The 23,966-nt window shown below is 39.3% G+C and overlaps 1 protein-coding gene across 5 annotated transcripts in view; it reads left to right on the top strand.

Moving 5' to 3' along the window:
• DISC1 (DISC1 scaffold protein) overlaps positions 1-23,966 on the top strand; it is a 238,696-nt gene that overhangs the window by 72,810 nt on the left and 141,920 nt on the right. For all 5 annotated transcript variants that reach the window (XR_003926345.2, XM_041128466.1, XM_030035565.2 and 2 more), the window contains exons 7-8: positions 12,607-12,661; positions 17,207-17,309. Coding sequence is in view for 4 of the 5 variants with exons in the window: in XM_041128466.1 (XP_040984400.1) it covers positions 12,607-12,661; positions 17,207-17,309 (158 nt within the window). In the remaining variant the exon portion in view is untranslated. The remainder of the gene's footprint in view (positions 1-12,606; positions 12,662-17,206; positions 17,310-23,966) is intronic.

Below are 23,966 nucleotides of genomic sequence, written 5' to 3'. Positions count from 1 at the left end.
GGTATGTGGTGGACTTTTTGAAAACAAAAAGCCTTTGTCAGTAACTATAGCATGCTTTGAGTTTGAAGAATTAAGAAATGTTAGACACGTTACCCTGGGCCCTTTCTTGCAGGCTGTTGGAAGCAGAGGTTAAAACCTGGCCAGTTAATGTGCAAACAAATATGTTAGCTTGTGTTTTGACAGGGATTCTCATCGAGGTTGAGACCACAGAATGTGGCCGTTTTGCTCAAACATGCCTAATTGCTCTTGGTAAACTAAAGGGTGTAATCATTATTACAAAACGAGGAAATCGCAGTGCAAAAGCTCAGTTTGCTTGCGTGGGGTTGTGAGGAGATGTGTTTAAAAGGTGGGAGCAGCTGGTGTTGTGTGCACCACGACATGTCTGTGTTTTAAATAAAGACAACATATTAAAATTGGAGTTAAGTAGGTCTGAGTGTTTCAATGTGAAGTACTTTCTCCTGGAGACTGCAAAAGGTGACAAAATATATAATTTCTGTATCCTCTACTGAAGAGGACACTGTTTCAGAAATACATCTTTTTAACTAGTGTAACTTGAATCTTCTAATTATAAAAGAAGACCATGTTAATTATTTGACTTACTCTCTTTAGTACCTGTTGTTTCCTTTTTTGTTTCTTTTCATTTCACAATGAAAACTGGAGAAGTCTGTTACACTTCTGTTCATATGTCGTTTCATTTAGCATTTTCTCTTTTGGTTTTATCCATATCTACAGATGCATGTGACTGTACAGCATGTCATCATTAAAATAAATTGCACAGTTCCATCTGGACTATTGTCTGGGCACTGAATGCTGGTTGAAAGAAAGAAATTCAATTAAATATCTTTCAAAATATTTTAATATTTCACCTCTTCTTCCACCCTTCCCATGGAACAATTTTTAATTAGTAGGAATTTTTCCACAGTGGGTGTGTGGGATCTTCTGAAGATAGGGAAATTCTCTATTCTGTATATTAGTTATTATAGTACTGTCATGGCCAGTGGTGCAAGGAACCGAGCTTGAAGTTTTATGCAATCAGTTCACTCTGCTTTAGTGATGCCTGGAGCTCATCTGATAAAGATTAATTCAAAGTGAAATACAAATGCTCAGGGGGTTGAAAACCTTATTAGTTGGAATATACTCAAAGCATTCAGCAACTTCAGTTGAGGCTAAAGCCTGATAAAGGCAAAAAAGGTGGGTATTTTTAGAGAAGTTGGTTTACTTAGGAAAAGTTGGAAAAAAAAGACTTATACATAGTGTCACATATTAACTTGGGAAAAGTGGCATTTTGGATGGGCTGTCATGTTCTGTCATTAGGAGAGGCTGCTTTGTACATGTTTTGTTGTTCTTCAAAGTATATGTCCACATGAAATTTCTAGTCAAATCAGCACTTAGCAAGCTACATGAAATTACTGAGGAAGTCTGAATGCAGCCACGTTTATTCACATCAGCCTTTCAACAAAAATCTTAGCTTTAAAGAATTGCATTTAGAAGAAGCAAAACGAATTGCACCCTATCCTTTCAAAAAGATATCATCTGTTGTTTGCTAGATAACATGCAGTCTATCCAGGAAGGTCCTTTTTGAATATGTGGTTTGAGGTTTTCTTTGGCTGTTTCTGTGAAAATGCATACATATCAAAAATATCCTCTGGGAATAGAAGGGTAGCACAAACACAAAGAGCAGAGGGATGAAATGGCTTTATAGCATCAAAAAGTTTCTACTACAGTGCACACACAGGCTGCTAATAGTCCTGACTGCTGGGCCTGTGTGTGGGACAGCAGAGAACTGAATTGTACTTTTAATGCCAGATACTCTCAGAGTCTTTACTTCTGGGTTTACTTCTTGGGTTTTTGGGTGGTTTGGAGCTTTTTCTGTTGTCTGCACTTCTTCCTGATTTCACAACTTTAGTAGTGCTTAGTTACAAGTAGAAAGTGATGTTGATAGGTAGGTGTCGTGGTTTAACCCCAGCCAGCAGCTAAGCACCACGCAGCCGCTCACTCACTTCCCCCCACCCAGTGGGATGGGGGAGAGAATCGGGGGGGAAGTCAAAGTCATGGGTTGAGATAAAGACAGTTTAATAGGACAGAAAGGAAGAAAATAATAATTATGATAATAATAATAAACAGGCAATAATAATAATAAAATTAATTGGAATATACAAAACAAACAATGCACAATGCAATTGCTCACCACTTGCCAACCGATGCCCAGTTAGTTCCTGAGCAGTGATTTTCCACCCCCCAGCCCCACTCCCTCCAGTTTATATTCTGGGCATGACATCCCATGGTATGGAATACCCCTTTGGCCAGTTTGGGTCAGCTGTCCTGGCTGTGTCCCCTCCCAACTCCTTGTGCCCCTCCAGCCTTCTTGCTTGAAAAATCCTTGACTTAGTCTAAACACTACTGAGCAACAACTGAAAACATCAGTGTGTTATCAACATTCTTCTGGTACTGAACCCAAAACATAACACTATACCAGCTACTAGAAAGAAAATTAACTCTATCCCAGCTGAAACCGAGACAGTAGGTTAGAGGCAAAGCACTGTAAACTTTTTTTTGTTTTAAAGATCTTCCTGAATATTTTCAGGAGAGACTCCTATGCTGTGTTATGAGTTGGACCATGAAGACCCCAACTGTTTAGTAGACCTCTAGGCACATTGCATCATTATGTAACTTCTGGCCTCATTTGGTGCTGGGGCAGTTTAGCCAGTCCCAGGACCAGCTAATACACAGAGCTATTTTCAGCAAGTCGCTGTTGCTTTCACCTTCTCATGCAACTTAATTTACTTCTGAGTCTTTCACTTGCGTGATTTTTCAGGTGGTGCATCATAATGTCTCTGCCCTGGGAGGATGTCGGCAACCCCGTGGTGCTCCCTTGGCAGAAAGGCTTTCTGCCGTTCTGACCAGACTTTCCCCCTCCTGCCATCAGTTGTCATTACCTGATAGCCGCTTGCCTTCCCAGATACAGTTACATTTCACCGATGGGGGTGTAAGCATGTGCATTTGAGTGTGTGTCTGATCTGTGTAAGATTCTTGCTCCTGTGCTGTGTGAGAGGATAAAGCTTCTGGGCTCCTTCCTCTGCACTGTTCCTTGCTTTGTATAGCAATCTTTCTTCTTTTTCCCCTTCTTAAAAATCTCTCTCTCTCTCACACCCACACCACACTATCTGTCCACGTGGTATTGCTGTAAAATATCAAAAGTCCAGGGAAAGCATGATATTAAAAAGGAATGCAAGTACGTAAAATAGGTGAGAGAAGAGAGCTTTTCTCCCTTTGTTTCCCTCTTATAAATATGCATGATGAAATGAGTGCCTTGAGCTGTCAGATGCATAGAGAAAACCAGGTAACTTGTGTAGTGGCCACCACAGCTAGGGCTTCATCACCAAGTAATAGGAGTAAAAAAGGGAGAGCTCTCATTCACCTCACTAGTTCAGTTATTCTAGCTTTGCAGGTGTGCAGGAATTGAAAAATAGTGTTTGCATATGAAATATACCAGGTGAAGAAGTGCTACACAGCCCCAGAAACTGCTCTCCCTGTTGTTCAGTTCTGTCCCAGTCATAAGCTCTGGGCATGGGAGTCTTCAAGCCTTCTGACAGCTTCAGTTATCCCCCAGGCCTGTTCATGTTGACTTAATTTCAGTCAGTGATAAATCATCTTCCATGACACGAGGACGATGCACAGGTCACTTTGAGTATTTGCCTTACTGCCTTCACTTAGGGTGCTTTCATGCTGTTATGATTTTATTTTTTTTTAAAGCTTAACACAGAATTTTAAAACTGTTTTCTGTGGTAGGAAACATGTCTCTGTCTATGCTACATGAGGTGAACCAAAATACAATTATGGGGTTCTTAAAATATAGCCAATGCCACTGCTGCTACTATAGCTAGGTATAATGAAGATGGTATGGTGCCCTGTTTTTTAAATTGTGGTTCTTTTGTGTAATGATCCATTGATCCATTTTATTCTGTGTGCTACAGCTTCATAAAACCTGCAGCAGCAGGCTTGTGGCAGAGGAGCAGAGCCAGAGAGGATGTTCTTCAGCACCTGGGGAGGACTCTGCCCTGGAAATTCCCCAGACCTCCTGCCCTAGGAGCGACTGGACACACAGCCAGCTTCCTCTGCCACAAGGGGCTTTTTGAGGGGAAACTCTAAATTTCGTGTCAAGTGTCAAAACCCAACCCGAGCTTTGATAATAGGATCGTCTCATTTTCAGCTAGTCCCATGGCTGGGTTTGTGTTTTGAGGAGGCCATCACCTCGGCTTTCTCAGAGAAGTTGGCTGCAGGCTTTTGTGAGAGGCCAAGACAAGTCATAGGTGAAGGAAGGTCTGCCTCTTCCTTTGTGGTCTGACTGATTAGGAGGCTCAGCTTTCCTTTTGTGGATAGATAGGTGTTTTCCTCTCCATTTTGTCTACCTAGGATTAATTTCATTCCTTTGTTCTCTGCCTAGGATTGAAGGGTAGACTCCTTGGGCAAGTGGCTTTGTTTCTTTTTTTTTCTCACTTGTGGGAGCAACTCTAGAAGAAACTGTGTACTGAAAGCCTGGCATGCCATACAACGTCAGTGCTTCAGCACATGAAGTGAATTTGCTTCCTGCAAAGGTGCAAACAAAAGTCATCGGACAAGAGCTGCCAGAGTTTGAAATTGTGGCAGAGGACTTCTTCATTGAGTTGCCTGTGTCCAAGCAGAGTCCTTTGTTCTGTGGCTCAGCAGTTTGTAGTGACTCTGATCCCATGGGGGCCAGTGGGGACCCCAGCTGTAGGGAGGAAAAAGGGCTTCTGCAAAGTCTGCTCCCACACCATAGGCACTGGCCTTCCTTGGGAAGAACAGGAGGAGTTGGAAACACGGCAGGGAAGGCAGAGAGCAAGTCTTCCAACTTGGAGGATGGAGTCACTGCTAGCAACCTGAAGTATTTTTGAGCAATCTTGGAGGCAGTTTTTTGTCCTTCCAGGCAGCATTATAGAAGGAAAAAGTCCCAGCAGAAAGATGAGTACCACCCGCCTGAGTACCCTCACATGTGCAGTGTAATGAGGAATCTGGTTTTCCTTGCTGAGCATCTGGTTCCCCCTGCTTGTTTGAACAGCATTCAGTGGGATGTAGCAGCCTATAAATCCAGGCCACATATGTGCCGATTCCTCTGGGTATGCATATGATGGGATTTATTTCTCTTTAGGGAAAAAATGACCAGCTGTCCCAATCAATGTATGATACTGAATTCGTTTGTATATAATAAAGAGAAACAGCTAACAATATCCAGGGACAGACCCTTTCAGTCAGTGAAGTACAATGGATGTTATTCTTAAGAGAATAATTGCAGCTGCTGTAGGCAAGCTCTAGTTTTTGTGCACTCCAGACAGAGGCAGCAGAAGAATGGGGATCTCTTGACACATCGGAAAATCTGGGGAAAGTGTTTGGATGTGATGAACTGCTGCTGCAGATAGCTGTTTGTGCCTTTGTTTTCAGTCTGATGCTCCTGTTTCAGGTAGCAGCTGGAGCAACAACTGCCGCAACTGCTCTGCGGCAGCAGCTGAGTGAAGAGTGGTGGGAAATACAGCACCACGCGAATGGTTGGTTGGAACAGACGGCTGGTTTGGCTGTCTGAACGGTGTGTTACAGGACCAGAAGATTTCTCAATACATGGCAATGCAAATTCAGCTTGGAATCATCATTAAAGATGCCAGCGGCATCTTCAAGTGACTGTGAGCTGGTTGTTTCTGTTGGAATGATTTTATCTAAAAAAACCAGCTACCATGCTATGCAGGCTGAGGTGCTGACTCTGTCCTCCTATTACAAGCATTAAAAAAAAAAAAAAATCTTATTAATAATTCTTACAAAAAATTGTGAAGTGTCATCTAATGCCCTGATTTTTCTGCAAGCCTCCCATAATTGGGGCTGGTGTCTGGCAGCACTGTAGCAAATAAGGGTCATCTCAGTTTAGAGTTCTTGTGAGCTATGTAAGAGCTTCTGGGCAGGATGATGTGTTGTTATAGTCCACTTTGTATAGGTGTAACTCTTCGAGAGCTGACAAAGAAAAGTGCAGTCACCCAGCAACCCATGAGTCAATGGGAAACCTTATTGGTAAGCTGAGATACTGGGAAAGTATACTTCTAGTTCTGTCTCTTGATAAATTCTGAGTGGAGGAGCACATGTGTTGAAGCAATCCTTGATGTAAAGCAACAATGAAGAAATACTGCTCTGCAAATGATAGCTAGAAGAAGAGCAAATTGCTGGAGCAAAATCAGCTCTCTTATGGTTCAGAGCTAGGTGCATAATTTTGGCTTCTCATTCATTTTCCTTGGAGAACTCTGCAGATTGAAATGTGCAGAAGGTCCAATGCTCCTGTACCTTAAAGTACATCTCTTGATAATTTTTGTCTTAGATCAGATTAATTTTTGAGATTGGAAGCTTTCCAAGGTGACGCTGCATTTTACTTCTAATTCAGGTGACTAGTCCTTGCAAGTGTCACAAATTTAATTTTCAGTATGAATTAAACACAACTTTTTTCTCCTTCTATTTACTGTCAAAGTCCATGCCTCAAGAGCACTGATAGGTTTAGATAGAGAAATTGGATTTTCACCACATCAATTCAGCAGAAATTTTGTGGTTTTTATCATTGTTTAACCAGCTCTGTTGTCTTTTATTTTTCTGTGGGCTGCATTATCTAAGGAAAAATCAGAGTTTGTCTGGAAAACCCTGACTTATGTTTAAAGGATGATTTTGCTTCCCAACACGGAGATATGCTACTGTGGAAAATCTCATTGTTTAAAATCCCATGGATCATTGCACGAAGATGAAAAGGAACTTACGTGCTTGACTGAAAAATTTCTTTCCTGGTATGGTAATACCCAGATATGTAGCCCAGCCAGCCTTATGAACAGATCACACACAATGAAAATCTTGTTATCCAGTGTCTTCCTTGATTAGGTAGAATCAGACTTTATGGTGGAGAGTTCAAAAAGAAAACAAAGTGCTGTTTCACCTTAGTGCATTTAATGCAATCTAGCTCTGAGTGTTCTTAATTGAGCAGAAGTGTAGGACAACCAATGCACTTGTAGGTCTTGTCCTGGTAAAAAACTGCATGTGGTATCTGTAATAATGAATCTGTTGATTTTACTCAAGAAAACTTTGGGTACAGGTATGTTTTCATATTTTTTCTTTTAGACCTAGTTGTACGTATATAGCTTAAAGTTGCCTCTTGTTAAGTATAGTTTTGTTCAAAAGCTTTTTTTTCTGATTTGTCTTCAAAGATTTCTGGGATATGCACATCAAGGGAACTGTAAAAGTACAGGAAAGTTATTGATTGTTTGATTTGATTTTGTATTGTGGATTTCTTCCTTAAAGGCCCAGTCAAGTCCCTAGACTTAAGATTTTTGGTGGATTTTTGTTGGGTTTTTGCCTTGATGTAGACTGTAGCAGATGTTTCCACCGAATGTTCCCCGAGTAGCACTTCCGATTTCTTTTGCAAAGGACTGGACAAAGGCTTTTTTGGAAGGTCAGCTTCTGTTTGCTGTTAAATGCAAGATTACAAGTGTAGGGCTTGGTTTATATATTTTCATCTTCTAAGAGAGTACAGCTTCTTGTGACTTCAGAATCAGAGAAGGAATCGTGTTAGAAGACTTGAAGTTGGAAAAGTCATGCTCTCTGCAGGCTGTGACCGTTAGAATGAGGTTATCCTTTGCAGGCACTCTCATTACTCTGGGCCAAATTCAGACATAGTGTGAACTGTTTAAATTTGCTGATAGTCAAGAAAATACTCTTTAATAATAATTTTATCTAGGAGGGAATACATATTCATGTGAATTGAGGGTTCAGCCCATCGTGCTTTCTCATATGCATACAATCTGAGTATAGGCTTCTAGGCTGTTGCTCTTGAATTAGAAATTCAAATACGGGTAATTTTAAATTGTTCTGACTTGTGCTTAGTTTTAAAGAAATGAAAGTGCTTTTTGCTTAAGCGCTGTATTGTGGTGTGGCAATAGTGAAATAACAGGATCTAGAACGGTCTTTTCGGTAACAGTAATGTAAGGAAGAATATTTGCTGTTAAAGGGCATCCTTTTGTCTTTCAGTCTCTTCAGGCAGAGATCAGAGATGGCTGCTTAGTTTCTGTATGAAAATAAGAATTTCCAGTACAGGATTTATTTATTTATTTTAAACTGGTACCATGTGTGCAGTATGTTCTGTTGTGCAGTTACAGAAACTGCATTCTCACTACGGTTTTTTTCTCACTGTATATATATATTGTCATTAATACAGGAACTGTTTCTGTTTAAGCGGTATGTATATTTATATATCTTGAATGTAGAGAACAGCATGACTTGCCTTTTGCCCATTCTCATTCTTCGAATTTTTTCTTAGGAACCAAAACAAATACACAATAGCCTGGTATGCAAAGGGAAGTATACTAGCAAAGTGGAAGGAAAGACATTCAGAAACATGCCTTCCTTTAGTAGAAAGCCATTCTTCCCAGTATTGTGCTAGTCAGCCTTCCTCTGAACAAAGCCACTTCCATAGTATCTGTAATTCCTGCATGTAAATTGTAACTTCTCAGAATATTCTTTAAAAGGCTTTTTAAACATTATCTGTTTATATCATGACTTTTAATGTCCTCTGTGGTCATGTGGGAAGCCTGGGATAGAGCGAGGAATGTGTGAACCAGACCACTCAATTCCCAGTCTTCCTTCTGTCCCCTATTGCGTTAAATTGGCTTTCTTTATTTTGCCAGCACACCATTCCTGATTATGAACATCATCGTCTCAGCAGGTTCCAACTGTGTTATTACAATTCAACATACTCAGTACCTGTTTTTCTTTAAGGTCACTAAAATGAGATATTTAAAAGGCACTGGATTGCTTGAAGTATTTGGATCTTAAAATTTTTCCCTTAGTCTGTTATTACATGCCACGTCAGCCTCAGCTACTGAATAGCGGCATTCCCACATCCTCCTGCAGTTCTCTAGCTGAAGTCCGTGTTTTGCCAAAGTATTACTTCGTTCATCATCCAGAAAGGGTAAATCCTCAGCTCCTGCTTTCCTGTTCTAGTCTAGTGTGTATACAATGAGGCCCTAGGGTGTAGCAAGTCTACATTCCTTTTCTTCTCTCCTTGTTATGGATCCTAATGTGTGTAAATCCATTGCAAGCTATTTAAATGATAGGCCTACGTGGCCATCTGTGTGCATGAAGAAATTACACATGATGTATAGATTGCTGTCAGTTCTTCAAGTGTTAAAAACCTTTCTTTTCCTGCATTCAGTCAGTTAAATTTGAGTTAATTGAATTCCTGTCTTATTCTAGTTCTTCCATCAGCTGGGTCAAGAACTTTGCTTTCTCTGTGATGGAGTTAGCTTATACTGAATTTGAGAAGTAACTTCTAAATGGTCCCTATAATAGATTGCAGAGACTGTGAGGACAAGCAGTCAAATTCTTGATTAGCTGTTCTGCCAGAGAAGAATAGCAATGAGTCAAAACTATGGACGTCTTCCCAGGTAAGAATTCAGTGTTATTCCAAGGAGGTCTTTTAAAAGTCATTTTTCCTGGTAGTAATAAGTAAAGCAACTTTTAAGCAGACAGAATACCCCTCTTAAAATGAAATATGATGCTCCAGGGATGGTGGTAAAAGAAAATACTCTTTCTGGTTCAAGTCACATGTAACAGATCATGGCTGTTAAAGCCCTTTGTTGGTAGAATGAATCGGTATTGACTGCCTGGTTTCTCTTGCGGGTCATTAGCTTGTCAGTTAATTGGAAAGCTTGTGATGGTGTTTTGTGGTAGAAGAAAACAACCCAGGAATAAACTTAGTTAAAAGCTGTTCGTAGTTGGTAACTATGGCTGGTTTGTACATGGTTTTGATTGCTGCATGTGAATTGTATGATGGGCTAATCTCTAAAAGGGATAAGGGATTCCTATGGTATCCCTCTGAAGGCTAACAAGGATTCAAAACAGGGTACTCCTGTGAAATTCATACCATAAATAATACAAATACACTTATAAGAGTCTGCAGGAATGCTGCAACTGTAACAAAAGGATTCTTTAGATTCAAGTCTGTGGTTAATGCGGCTATCACTAGCTTGAATCAAAATGATGATTTACTAATGATATTCTTTATTGATATGTGTCAGATTAATGTAAGATTCTCTTAAAACTATAGTTCCGCTGTCATTGAAATGGCAGTGTGTGATTCCTTACTTATTTTTCAGTGACTTGATAGATACTCATAAAAAAGAAATCTGGGTATAAAGAGAGGGTGTTTTTTTCCCACTCAGCACCTGGACCTGAAAGTCCACATGGGCTTCTGCATCCTTGTTAGCAATACGGAGTCTACAACTGGGTCTTAGTTTGTAATGCTGGTTTGGATGTATGGTTTAAAAAGAAATTAAAAATTGATCTCTGTTAGCTGTGTGAGTTCTGCAGAGGAGTGAAACATGAACCTGGGGGGGCTTTCTGCAAGGAAAGTAAACAGATAAGAGGAAAGGCACATGGAACAGATTTGTTAAATAGAGGTGCCATCTTTATACTGTTGTTCTTCTGGCTATAACTGCACTTTACATTTTATTATTGCCTGGGTCTTTAGAGTTGAATTTTATAAGGCAGTTTCAGAACAATTGGGTCAGTCACCCATTATTCATTCAATTACACACCGCAGCCTTGCTGCTCCCTGTTGACATCTGTACACAAAGCCCAGCTCCTTTTTACATAACCTGACCAGCTCAGATGCCGATTGTGGGAGATGCTGAAAGTCACTGGGAGATCCAAAGCCTGAGAAGAGAAATGACTAAATAGTTCATTCCCTCTGGTATGCCCACAGGCTGATAACGGCATCATTACACATGTAGTATTTCGTGTTTTGCCCATATATCACTGTAGAAAAGGGAGAAATTGGAGACTGCTATGTGGTAAATGTTGTTAAACCACTTCTACGTAGCTAGCCAGCTGCATTTCTGTTTATTGCCTTACACAGGTGTTGACTTACACTGTCATGAGCTATTTCTGAGAGGACTGCCTCATCTGGAGCTGGAGGGACCCCTGTGTGATGTGGTGGTAATGAGGTGACTGGCTTTGCTGGGCTGTAGATTGAAAAGGTGTGTGCTCCCTGAAGCAGGGTATTAGGGAAAGCAATGCAAATAGCTGTCTCATTAACACGATTAAATGATACGCTGGACAGCTGAATTCTGCCTCTGAGACTGTCTCACTCCTTTGTGCAGCTGGGTGAGCTGGTCCAGCCAGCCTTTCTGTAGGTGGTCAGTAACTGAGCGCAAGTCCAATTTCGTCCTGTGCTTTGGGGTCGGATTTACATAAATGTGGACTTTCGAAACAGAACTCAGGAAGTGCTGTGCTTGGAAAATACGAAGGAGCAAGTTCTCAAAAGAAAACTGAAATGCCTAGAGGTAGGCGGCAGGGACTGTGTGAGTGTTGAAATGGGCACTCAGTCTTAACATGCTTTCTGAATAACAGTGACTTGTGTTTCTTCCACCTGTAAAATGAATACAATGCTGCCTTATCTTGTGAGATTATCATCGAAATAAATCCAGTGATGTTTCTAAAATGTTTGGATACTTCAGTGCTGAACACTAAAGAAAAGCTCAGAAATAAATTAATAGCTCTTTATTTGGGAAGAATATCAGCAGTAGGTCATGAAAGAAGTACAATTTTTATAATGCAGCTAAAAGGAAGAATTGAAATGCTGCTTGTGGGGAGTGCTGACTGTCATGTACACTGAATTGAGGTGTCTGATGGAAAAGAAAATAGCGTGTGATAAAGTAGTTGAACACTGTATAAAAGTGTACGCCTGCTAAGTAGGAGGGAGGGAAGTATTAAAGTTGCAAAAATAATCTCTATGTGAACTCCTAATGTTTGATTTGACTTGGATTTTTGAACTTTATGTTAAAAATGTAACTTGTGAATTTATTCACAAGCACCAAAGGCACAGGTTTATGTTATGTTCCGTAATATCAAAGTCGTAACCCTACCTGGTTTTATATGTGGAAGGAAACCTTGAATTTGTTCATGTAAGCATGGACAATGCCTTAATTTCAGCCCACTGTTGAATCAATTTGGTACAAATATTTTGTAGGTTTTTATTAAACTAAACAAACCGAATAGTGATATTTCATATAAAATTACCATGAGAACAGGAGACTGCAGGTGAGGTTTTCCTGGCAGAGTTGGAAACTGGGTTATAAGAGGATAGTTAACTGCAAACTCTTTGTGTCAGAAATGCCTTTGTGTTAGGTGTTTGGATGGTAGCCTAGCAAAGCACCAGTCCTGGATGCTGCTGGGAACTTCTAAGATAATATGGTTACACAAATAATAATAATTGTGTTTCAGATGGTAAGTAAAATGTGTGTAAACTCATTAATTAAGAACTGTAAAGCTAGCATACGAACTGTTTTGCAAACAAACTGGATTAAGTGGGTAGAAATTGGGTGGAAAAAATGTTGGTTAGTCACTAGCAACACTGAAACCAAATATACAGATTTTATCTTGGTATGGGCTCTTTTGTGTTAGTATGAGTCATTTTAAAGCCTATGTGCTTCCATATGAAAACATGTCTTGTGTAGCAGACCGTGATGAGCAGAGAAGGTCAACTTTATTTTATTTTATTTTAATCCCTTCTAGCCTTCAGGAAAAAGAACAATCATTCAGCATGTCCATTAAAGAAACTACTGCCAAAGTAAGTACACGTCAGTTTTCAGTTCTTCAGAATATTTAGAGAAGCAGTAATAGCTTGCATCTTAATAAATTGTCTGTATTTTAGAATGTTGGTTTTGTGGTGTTTCTTCAAAACAGATTTTGCGTGTAAATATTTTTAACCATACACTCCAAAAAAAACCCCCTAACTTATATTTGGACAGGCCACAGAGATTATGCTTAAGGAAGCAGATGGAGTAATCTATTGTTTCTTGGCTTATGTTTACTAGTGATCAGTCTTCTCCTGGTCTCCATTTAGGAACAGACTCCAGCTTCTTGAGATGAAAGTGACCTCTGGTCACAGATGAATGTTTCCACTCTTAATACAGAGCCTCTTACTTTCCTAGCTGACTGGTTTTGTTGGTGTGAAGGAAGGGCATAAATGAAGTACTTCTTTTCTCTGTCCTTTCACTAATAATAAACTAGCAATCTAATTCTCATCCCCCTTGAAAAATGCAAAGAGAAGTGATGTGGCATATTTAGCATACCTTTTGTTTCTAACCAGAGATGTTAATACTTTTCCTTTAATTTTATAATTTCTTATGGCCTCCTTCCAAGAAAGAGAATACTAAAGTTTTCTTTTTATTTCAGAATGGCTCAGTGAGCCACGGAGCATCTTTGCTCTAGAAGAAAAGGTCTACTTATTGTAGCCAATTCATATAGGTTTATATAGAACAGGGAGTGGAAAATATTTCTGGGTTTTGATCAGTAATGAATTTTTACTCTGAAATAAGTTTATTTTTCATGTTTTTTCTCTAATATCACTCAGCAAAATTAGTGAAAACTTTATCCTTTGTAATCTATTCTTCCTAGTTATCTTGACCAACACTTTTAGCATGCACTGTTAAAAAGACCATTTAAAGACTGCATCTCAATACCGCTCCCTCCTTCTCTCCTACTTTATTTTTGAGCTCATTCTGATCTATTCCTTGCTTATGCACACATCTTGGGAAAAATTAGTATAGACCATTATAACATGATGCTCCCCCCCCCTGTATTTTTTAAATGATTATGAATAAAGTATCAAGGAAAAGATTGTAACTGACCTACAGCTCAGCTACTAAAGTGAATGAGACATTCGGTACCTCAGAGTGATGTGTTGTTTCAAGCTATCTGCAAGCCAAAAACGTAGGTTACAGATTTTTGCCTTCTCCCCTGAAAATGTGTGCCTTTTGGAGTTTCATTTTATAACCATATTATCTAGAGACTTTTTCAATAAGAGCTGAAACATTGGGTAACAATTGAGAAGTCTGTGAGGTAGAAATCCACAGTCTGTTCGTTTCTTTAAAAATTCAATAGATAAAATATTATTTTAATTTCATTCCATTTATATGTGATGGCTTTTATTTATTAGAGAAGATAAATAAGAAGCACGTAATGAGACTCCTCCAAATCATTTATTATTTTATTTATTCAGATTGACTCATCCTATTATTTTCTCCTCAAACTGAATAGAGCTGGTCTTTTAAACCTTTTCATTGTATGGGGAAAACACTACTTTGTCAAAGGTCTTTTCTTTCCCCCTGTGCCCATAGTGTTTATACGGCCTTTTCTGTCTCATCTATGTTGTTTTCAGCTGAGGCTGCAAAAGCTAAGATTAGCCCCTTAATGAAGGGAACAATCTCCCTTATCCACCACCTTCCTTCAGAAATTAATATCTGCTTTTGCTAATGGCAAGATTGTGCTGTATGGGAGATCCAGGTGGGCTGTCCTTTTCTTCAGGCAGTGTAAAGAGAATTTCTCTATCCTTTCCAAGGTGCTGTTGTAAAGAAATGTGAAGGTTACTCAAAACTTTTTTTTTTTTGAGATGGTTGGAGGAAGAGTAAATTTCAGTGTTTTAGTCAGTGTCCTTGTGCCTGTTTCTGCTGCTTTAGATTAACATCATACGCTGGCAAGATGGAAGAGGATGACAATGGGCAAATTTGCTTTTGATGTTTTGCTGCTTTTCATCTTGATTCCACATCTTTGCTAACCAGCATCCTACTGGTTTCAGATAGACTGCTTTTTTGAGTAGTGTTTATGTGTCTGAACAGAGATTTGTAAGGTATATTCCTAAGCAAGAGTCGGTTTGGTTTTGTTTTTTTTTTTTTTTTGAAAGTCTGCTTTAAAAACTCCCACAAACCACTGAAGAGGATTTTTAGATAGATACAGTAATAGTTTCAGGGAAGTTCTTTACAGCCAAATGAAAGGGAGGTTTGTTTTTTTTTTTTTAAGACTCCGGTCCATGGGCTGCAGCAGAGCTGGTCACTGCAAATAGGGAAAGGGCATTGCTGGGGCCACAGGTGCTTGCCGTCAAACTGGTTAGGGGAGGATGGTGCGTTCCCCAGGAGCAAAGAAGGACGCAGGCTTTGTGAATGTTCATAATCTTTGTCAGTTAAGAAATAACCTTTCCTCAGTGGCTGAATAAGCTACTGTAATGAGTAATGGTAGCTGTTGTTAAGATAAAATAATTAGGAAAAATGAAAAGAATTGGAGCTTGCAGGGTAGAACTGATGTAACGTAGAAGCAGTGCTATTAGTTTAGAGGATGTTATATTATTTTGCCTCTCCCAGTTGCTCATTTGGTTCTGTCGCGCTATGCCATATGATAGCTCTGAAGATTAATGTTGTTCATTTATCTATAGAATACACGTGACATAGATACAAGCAGAAGCTTGGTAATATACTTACCAGTATGTTCCAGAATAATCGTCTCTGTGAGTTAGAGGAACTGCCTTTCAGCCTCTGGTCCCTGCATTTGGTCCATTAATAAAGAGTGCCAGTGAGCTTCGTTCTGACAGTAGTGCTTACAAAGTGGACAGTGTTCACTAGAAACTGATTAAACCTCCCAGCTTATTTTGCATAATTGCCAAACAGCTGTCTACTGGTAATGACTTTAAGTTACTACCAGCATGGGATATATTCGTGCAGTTTTCCTGGAGCTGAAAGATTCCCCATCTAATTGCAATTCACTGAGCCATTCAGTACCCCTAAAGAGAGAGTGCTGCTTAGAAAGAAGTCATTAAAAACTTTCAGATTTATTTTGGAGATGTGAGACAGAAATGGCCTTTGGGTTCTTTGGGCACGTTTATTCACCTCTGACAGGTTTGGGTTTTTTAAAACATTTTAAGTGAATTAGTAGGCAAGTCACTTAGAAGGGGGTATTGAAACAAAGTGAGATATCTGGGAATTGAAAAAATATAATAGGTGCAGAAGTGATGAGATATATGTGTTTTTAAATTAAAAGGAAGACTCTGAAGTCTTTAGATAGCAACAGTTACTGCTTGGAGGATAGTTCTGTTGACTCAAGAAAAAATATGACCCATTTATGGTTAACAGATGCTCTCAGCTAAAGCAAGATGGTATTATCCATTTAAAAGGATTTACAGTTAGTGTCATATCTGAATTATTATACTTTAACTGTACAAACAGATAAGTTGTTAGAGCTGTAAGGCTTTTGCTTTTAAAAAGTGAAGTGATAGCTGTGCTTCTGTTAATAAGCATGGTATATACACTTGTTTTTGAGGGGGGGGGTGGAAGTCAAGGAGGGCAGGGAAACTCTGGAGATTTCATTTCACATCTCATCTCTTCACAACTGGCCTGTGCCTCTCTTGACTATTGCTTTATCCTTGATTCCAATGAATGCAATGTTTTCTCAAGTGTCAGTTACAATTTTAAGCAAGTGTTTGGTGTCTGCCTTCAGAACAAGACATTTGCCTTAGCTCAACGAGGGATATTTCTGTTTGTTCATTTTGCTTTCCTTCACGAATGATGCAATATGGAGTAAGAACCAATATTTTTGAATATGTGGGAGTTGTATGAATTGCGTATGCTGCATAAGGTCCTTTTGAGGTGGTAACGTACCCTTAAATACAGAAACAGTTGAACTTTCTTTTTTTTCCAGTCTCTCTCCTTGTTTTTAATACTAGTCCTGGTTCATTGCTGAAGGAACTTCCAGTTAAAAAGATAAAAACAGAGAGAGAGGAGAAGTCAGAAACCTGAACCCCTATCAGCTGTGTCCCCTGATTGTGAAACAAAGTGCAGTATTGAGCTGGTGTAGCCTCATTTGTTACCTGTGCAGAGAATTAATGATGGCTGCTTTGCCTTTTTTCAGTTAAGATGTGCAGCACAGTATATTTTGTATAAAAATTGCTGTACATTCTGTGTTATGACATCTTAAACTCCACACTTATCGGCTTATTTACGTTCCACTCCAGGCATCACTGTTAATGCTGAAATTGTACAGAATTCATAAGATGACCTATGTGCAGCCTCAGTATCTAGTAGTGAGACTTGCCCTCTCTCATGCAGGTAGCTAATGCTAATACCAATACCAGTCCCTATTTTTATAATAGAATGTGCAGCAAAGCCTGGAAATTTTGATTCACATTGGGTGTTTCTGTAAAGACATCACTTTTTATTAAGCCTCTTCACCTTGCTGTAGGATGTTATGTCGTGTCTGTAAACCAAGAACATTTGAAGCCCCATTTAAATTGCCTTATACTTTTACATGAATGAAATATATATCATGGCTGTCTGCCTCAATCTAGGTTTGTACGAGTCAGAAACTCTGCAGTACTTTGAGGAGGAAAGTGAGTGATATTGAGACTCAACTACCAGCTCTACTTGAAGCCAAAATGCTAGCTGTTTCAGGTAAGTTTTAAGTGATGGGAAGGACTAACATTGGTGAGTGATGTGTTAGAGCACTTGTTGACCTTTTCATAGGTGCGACTTCTTAGGAAAAGTCATTGATGTGCACTTGTCTAGATCTCTTGAAGTAATGGCAAGTCTGGCAGAACCAGGCTGTGTCATGCCCCTGTGTAAGGTACTTCAGGCCCCTCTCCACGGTTGGGAACTACTGGCGAAGTGGATGCTGTGTGGTAGGCAGTATGTAAACTTGCAAAGAACATGATATTTTTCCATAGGTGAAATTGAAAAATAATTATCAATAGCTGTTCCTGGACCTTACAAGTTATATGCCTAGAGCTCTGTAGCTAAGAGCATAAATTTACAACAAAGGTATAATAATTACAAGTGTGGCTTTAAATGACACTTTAAAATGGAATACAATAATTGGCAGCTTCTGCTGTTCAGATCATTAAACAACTAATGTTGGCAGCAAAAGAGCAATTTGGTCCTTGGAGCACTCATGCATGTTATTTACAACCAGTAAAACATTGGAATGTGATTACAGAGTCTGATACATAACAGCTTTATGTGCCACTTACTTGGGATTACTGCACTGTTCACTCAGGAAAAAAGGCAAAGCACAGTTCTGTCTCTTAAGTTTGAAGAGGTGAGCTTTCTAATTCAGCAGATTGTTTGCTGATGTGTAAGTAGATGTCTCTTTGCTAGACACCTGCCTCAGAGAGGAAGCTGAATGGGAGGGAATGTAGACTTAGGTGTCAGGAGTTTTCCAGTGTTACACTGTGTAAGGGAAGGCTAGAGGGTTTTTAATACGTGTCAAGGTGACATGTTGTGGCTATCTGTTGGTGATTTACCTTGTCAATTAGATACAAGAATCTAGTACCGGCACACACGAATTATTTTAAAATGAAACCTTGTGCAGTGTCACATGGTTTGTTTGCCAGAAGTGGGTAGCATCAGGCTTGACCAGAATCCTAAAGGAAATGAAGATCTTGTGTTGGTGCTGAGCATGCTCGATTTCATTGCTTCTCATAACACCTTTTTGAAATGGAAACCCTCTCTATTTCTCTGTGTCTACCTGCAAGAGGTAAGCTGAGCAATCATTCTTCTCTGCCCGCGGGCTGTTTGAATGCAGGTAATTTTCTCGCTTTCAGAAATGGGGTCAAAGTTTTCCCCAGCCATTTTATGACTTTCTTGAACAAAATAGCCCGTAAACTGGACATGCAACTGCTTCATGCTGCTAGCAGGAAGCAGTTGGCCAGAAAAGATGTATCTCAGTCTGACAGTTTGAAAGAGTAAATGACAACTTGAGGATGATTTCCAAAACATTCATAACAATATTTTATACTTGTTAGCTCTTAAGAGGTTGCTTGTTTCAGGAATGAATTCAAAAGACAATTTAATGCTGATGTTCCTGTAAACTGTTTTCACAGTATTGCGACTATGATTGCCTTTCTATGCTTTTTAAGAAGTATCGGTGCTATTTCTTAGTACTAACGAGAAGCACTGTTTCTTTTTTTATGCTTACTCTGAAAAACTCTTACTTCAGGGAATTTTAATGACTGTGAATGGTACAATCCTAAGTTGTTACTAAGGCAAAATTCTGGAGGGAACTGGTTGAAAATCAAGGATGAAAGGTAATTTGGTGACAGTAGATACTGTAATTTCTTTACCTCATTATAAGATATGCATACATTTAGTTGATGTGATGGCACTTGTTTATGTTAAATGCAGAGCAGTATGCAGAGGATACAGCGGAAATAAAGGAAGCAAAAAAATTAGCGCTCTGAAGACCTGAAAGTAAAAAAAAAATTCTGAAAAAAATGGAAATATTTTAGTTTTAGAGCATGAAGTAATAAAATTGGAAAAGCCAGGATGCAGAATGAATTGCAGCTAGCAGAGAAGCAAGTCAGAAAGAAAGGATTTGGTAAATGCAGAAGAGGAAAGAGGAAGAAAGAGATAAAAATAGCTGCCTTTTTTTTTTTTTTTTTTTCCTTAACAAGGCGAAAACAGTGAGCAGTGGCTAATATAGAGAAGGCTGAATTATTCAGTTTCTGTATATTCCTGTGTTAGGCATAAATGAATGACATCTCTTAAATAAGGCATAGTTAAGAACTAGGTCTTAACCTTTTAAACACTGGTTAAGATTTAAGCGAGATACTGTATGTACATATCCTCTGAACTGTCAGGCAGCTAACAGAATGTTAGTGAACAACATGAAATTCAGAGGGAATTATAGTCTATATATAAATATGCAGTAATAATAAAGTTTGGTGGTCATAGTTAGAGGTTTTCACTTAGTCTGGAAGCATCAGGCAGGGATAAATGTCTGTTATTTCTGCTTTTTTACTGTAGCAGTTTTATCATTCATTCAAACAATTTCCTCAACCAACAGTACTAATGGACACTGAGAACAACTGTTTTTCTCTAAACAGGTGTTCATCATTTTCATTTAACATAGCATTTTCCTTGAGGAAGCAGAGTTAAGTGATTTGGGAACAGTGTCAAGGCAAAAATGTAACTGAATGCAGTTGTACACATATGGATTCATGTATCCCAAAAGTTAAGTTAGGTGAGCTTAAGAATATAGTTACTAAGGGATACATTAATTTTCAGAGCTTACATGTGATGACTTAATGATGTGATGACTTTGAAAGCATGATATATACCTCAGTCTTTAATGACTACCTTGATAGCTTCAGACAACATTGATCTTCCACGTGAACTGTACTTTCTGTTACAAACACATTGATTTACAGTATTGGTGTATTTACACCAGAAAATGTAAGAATGTAGCTGATTTTGTTTTGAGAGGAAAATACCACAATAAATGCAATGCAAGCATAACAATTCTATTAGTTCTGTTAGTACAATACCTTGGATTTTAAGACTGTATAATAAATGATACTGTAAAGAGACGATGCTACATATGTAAATGTCTCTCCTCCCTATTATTTTGTCCTTGGAAGAAGTGTAAAATTAAACTTGGAGGAGAAAAAAAAGAAGGTTTGTGAATCTTTAGATTATTGAAGGCCATAGAATAAATACAGTAGATTTAATTAAAGCCCTTACTTAAATGTTCAAGAAGTATTTCTGTCAACAGTTACAATCCAGATCCTTTATATCAACAACTCCCTTACTTCTGATTGGCATTTGCCTGTTGTGATAAATAACTTGCAGTTAATACTCCTGAGATGCTAGTCCAGAATTTTTCTCCAGACTTAATTAGTAGAATCTTATTATATTGTTCATGGTTTTTAAGTCAGTAGCTTTAGCTAATTACAGCTAACAAGTACTCCTGATTGCATGAGATGTTACTGTTGACATATGCATTTGTAAATACTTACCAATGAAATTTTTTGGTTTAGCATCTGGTAGGTTTTTTTTTGTTTATTAAAACAAAACACCTTAATGTCAGTGCTTAGAAGCCTGCATGTGATTATTGTTAACAGTTGCTTCTTACAATAGCTCTTAACATTCTTATAAAAATTTTGCCATCAGTTATGGAAAGACTGTTGCAATACATGATACTCTGTTGTTTCTGTTAGCATTGTGTGTCTATTTAGCATGAAATTTTTGGGGGGAATAAATTGCAGATGAAATAATCCTAAACCAGTGAGAAAATTCAAATAGGACGATGTGTAAGCAAGTGTGAATCTAACTGTAGAAATATTATTAAAATTTATTTTCCTACTTTGGGTTGTTTTGCAGGAGAGCAAATCATATGTGATATATGGTGTTTCTCCTTTTTCCTCTAGTGAGAAAATAATTTGGGAATCGGAGGGAGGATGTTAAACGAAAATGAATTTTTAGTCATCGTTTCATCTGTTTCCTGTATTTGAATAAAAGAAGTTTGATATATTTTACAATGTCTTCATAGACTCTATGTGATCCATCCCCCCCCCCCCCCCCCCCTTGAGAATGCATAATAACGTGGGAGTAGGTAGCCAGAAAGTGGCTAGCAGGGAGCTAAGCAGATGTGAATGAAATACTGACTTCATTATGTAGTTATCTATGAGATGCATGTCATTAGTTTTCCTTATGTCTTTGCAAATACAAATTAGATCCAAACACAGAAATTAGAATGAGGTCACTTTAAAGTAGTTAAAAAAAAATTCTGATCTTAAAACTGTCTATACCAGTGAGAGATCATGTGTCATCACCCTATAATTAGCACTATCTCTATTTCATTAAATACCTGCAAGTGGGGGCTGCTTGGAAATACTGTTGTGGGATGATTTCCAGCAGTACAAAGAAAAAGGCTTTTTCCTTATGTCAATGTAGAAGTATAGTTTATAAATAGTATGGCATAAATACTAGCTACCATATTTTCACAAAACTTAATGCTAGGACCGTTGCCTCTTTGCCTGCTCTTCCATGCTCATTTAGGACAAGTTCTGCATGGCTCAGAAAGCAACTGTAAGAAAAAAGCCCCCACCCTTCCAGCTTTGGTGCTGAGCATTCCTGTTGGGAATGAGTATGTTGGAGAGGGGACAGAGCGGTCAGGCTGGAAGATGCCAGTGCAGGCCGAAGGACGTTTCAGCCATACACCTCTGTGTTTTGGTAATGTGGGTGTCCTGTTTTCATGCCTGTGCTGTATTCTGTCATTTCATGCAGAAATAAGTATGAGCGTAAAGTTCTTGACGTGATGTTGAGATTTTCACCAGACACGCTGCATACAGCTCTTAATTTGTCTTTCACTGGAAGGCAATGGTGCTTCTGTTTTTTTTTACCTTCCCTGTTTCTGAGAACCGTTGTTTGGTAACAGCTGGAGAACTCGACTAGTCGTAGAGGCAAAAATACCAATGCCTCTTTGTGCCTTCTCATGAAGGCTTAGTTTTTTGATGAATTGGAGTCTGATAGAGGTCTGTGTCTTGTCAGATGACATAGCTGGTTCCCCGCTTTCAGATTTTTTGCTTCCAGCAGCGGTCTGGGTTGATGGCTCAGAGGCATATTGAGATTAATCCTTCTTTGTGCCTGTATCGCAGTGTCTGGCTCCAGCATACAATGCTGTGTATTAGCATGTCTTCCCACAACAGTCACTGTATGCTCCATGAAGTAAAATTTGCCACCGTGTATCTGTGCAAGTGATGTACTTTTTGGCAAGCCTATTAACTCATTTAAAAAATAATGCCAGTGAGCCCCCCAAAGCAACTCTCAAACAGTCACGCAGACCTTGGACAGCTATGCTATTTGTCTTTTATCTCATTTCCAAATGAGACTGCTGGATGTTACTGGCTTTCAGTGAACTTCAAGGATAATTTGTTGTAGCTGAAATTCCAGCATTGATATGTGATCAGACAGCAGAAAATCATTGCTTCTGTTGCGGAAGTCAGTCAGTCATGTAACAACTTACTCTTTTTCTCTCCTGTTACCTAAGCTGCTACCCCTGGAGTGGGAGAGAAGGTCTAGTAATCTCTTTGGCAGTTCTTTTTCTGGGGTTTTGTGCTCAAAGGAGAAATGTTAGATGGGGAGAACTATGAAGGGAAGGTGCTCTTGCCCCACGGAAAGGCTGTGCTGTGGTCTGGAGGGGACGCGAGAAAACCCCTGTGCCGTCTGTGGAAGGGCGCAGTGATGTCCCTCTTTCCACTGACTGTCCAGGGAGCCACGGTGACAAACCTCTGAACCTCGGTCCTTGCACTTTTGGTGCCTAAACCGAGGTGGCACGAAAGTTTCTCTCGCTGAGCCTTCTCTGGTTTTCTTTCCTGGCCTGCTTGGTAAAAAGGGGGTTGATGTAGCCCTCAAGATCATGGAGAATAGGTCTGGGCTGTTTCCCTATTCTTGGCATGTCCCTTCTGCTCCCCTGGTAGCGGTAGTGAGTGAAGGCAAAGGCAGGAGAGAGGGGAGATCTAAAAGAACCAGAGATTGAAAGGCATAAGGTGAATGGGAGCTATGAGGGAGGGGGAACTGATTATGTAGGGAAGCCTGCGTGTACATGTCTGTGCTATCGGGTGACTCTTCAGCCTTGGAGTCGCTTTCAGTTGGGCATCCTTTACCATGCTGAAAGAGAATGATATGTGACTTGCAGCAACCATTTATTGGCTAATGCATATAGTAAATTGCTGGGACTAATGTGCTCCTGGGCTAGACTTGTCACACCGCCAGTGCAGGCACTTGAGAGCATCTGGTGGCCCGGCAGTCAGCAATAGCTATTGCCCCTTGGAACAGGTTCTGTCTCAGTATCGCTATCTTCCAAACCTCTGCCTTTTTCTTCAGGGTTCTTGTGCCTTTACTCATTGATAATATTCACTTGAGCCTCTGAATTGTTATTACTGATTTAAAATTTTATTCTTGTTGTGTTTTTTGCCCCCCCCCCCCCCCCCTTTTTTTTTTTTTGATTCCTGGGTTGCTCTGTGGTGACTGATTCAGTCCGGGTGCAAGACGCTTTCTGTGGCAGAGAATTCCTCCTCCAAATGTATGTCTGTGGAGTCTTTCGCCTGCTTCTAGGTGGATTTTCTTACTTCATCTTTCAGGATCACATCAATCATTCAGTTGCATGATGCTTGATAAAAGTGTTGGCACATGTTAATGCTTAAAAAGTAATTGTGATTCAAATATGCTGGAATTCTGTAAAATGTTTCAGGAGATGGTAGACTGTCCCTCATTTGCTATTTGTTTTTTCAGAGGTGCAAACACACTGGCAGTGCTTCCAAAATCTTACAT

The sequence above is a fragment of the Aquila chrysaetos genome, chromosome 13, assembly GCF_900496995.4.
Source record: "Aquila chrysaetos chrysaetos chromosome 13, bAquChr1.4, whole genome shotgun sequence".
Lineage (NCBI taxonomy): Eukaryota > Metazoa > Chordata > Aves > Accipitriformes > Accipitridae > Aquila > Aquila chrysaetos.
Note: the sequence above shows the minus strand (reverse complement) of the source record. Positions and strands in the feature narration are given on the sequence as shown.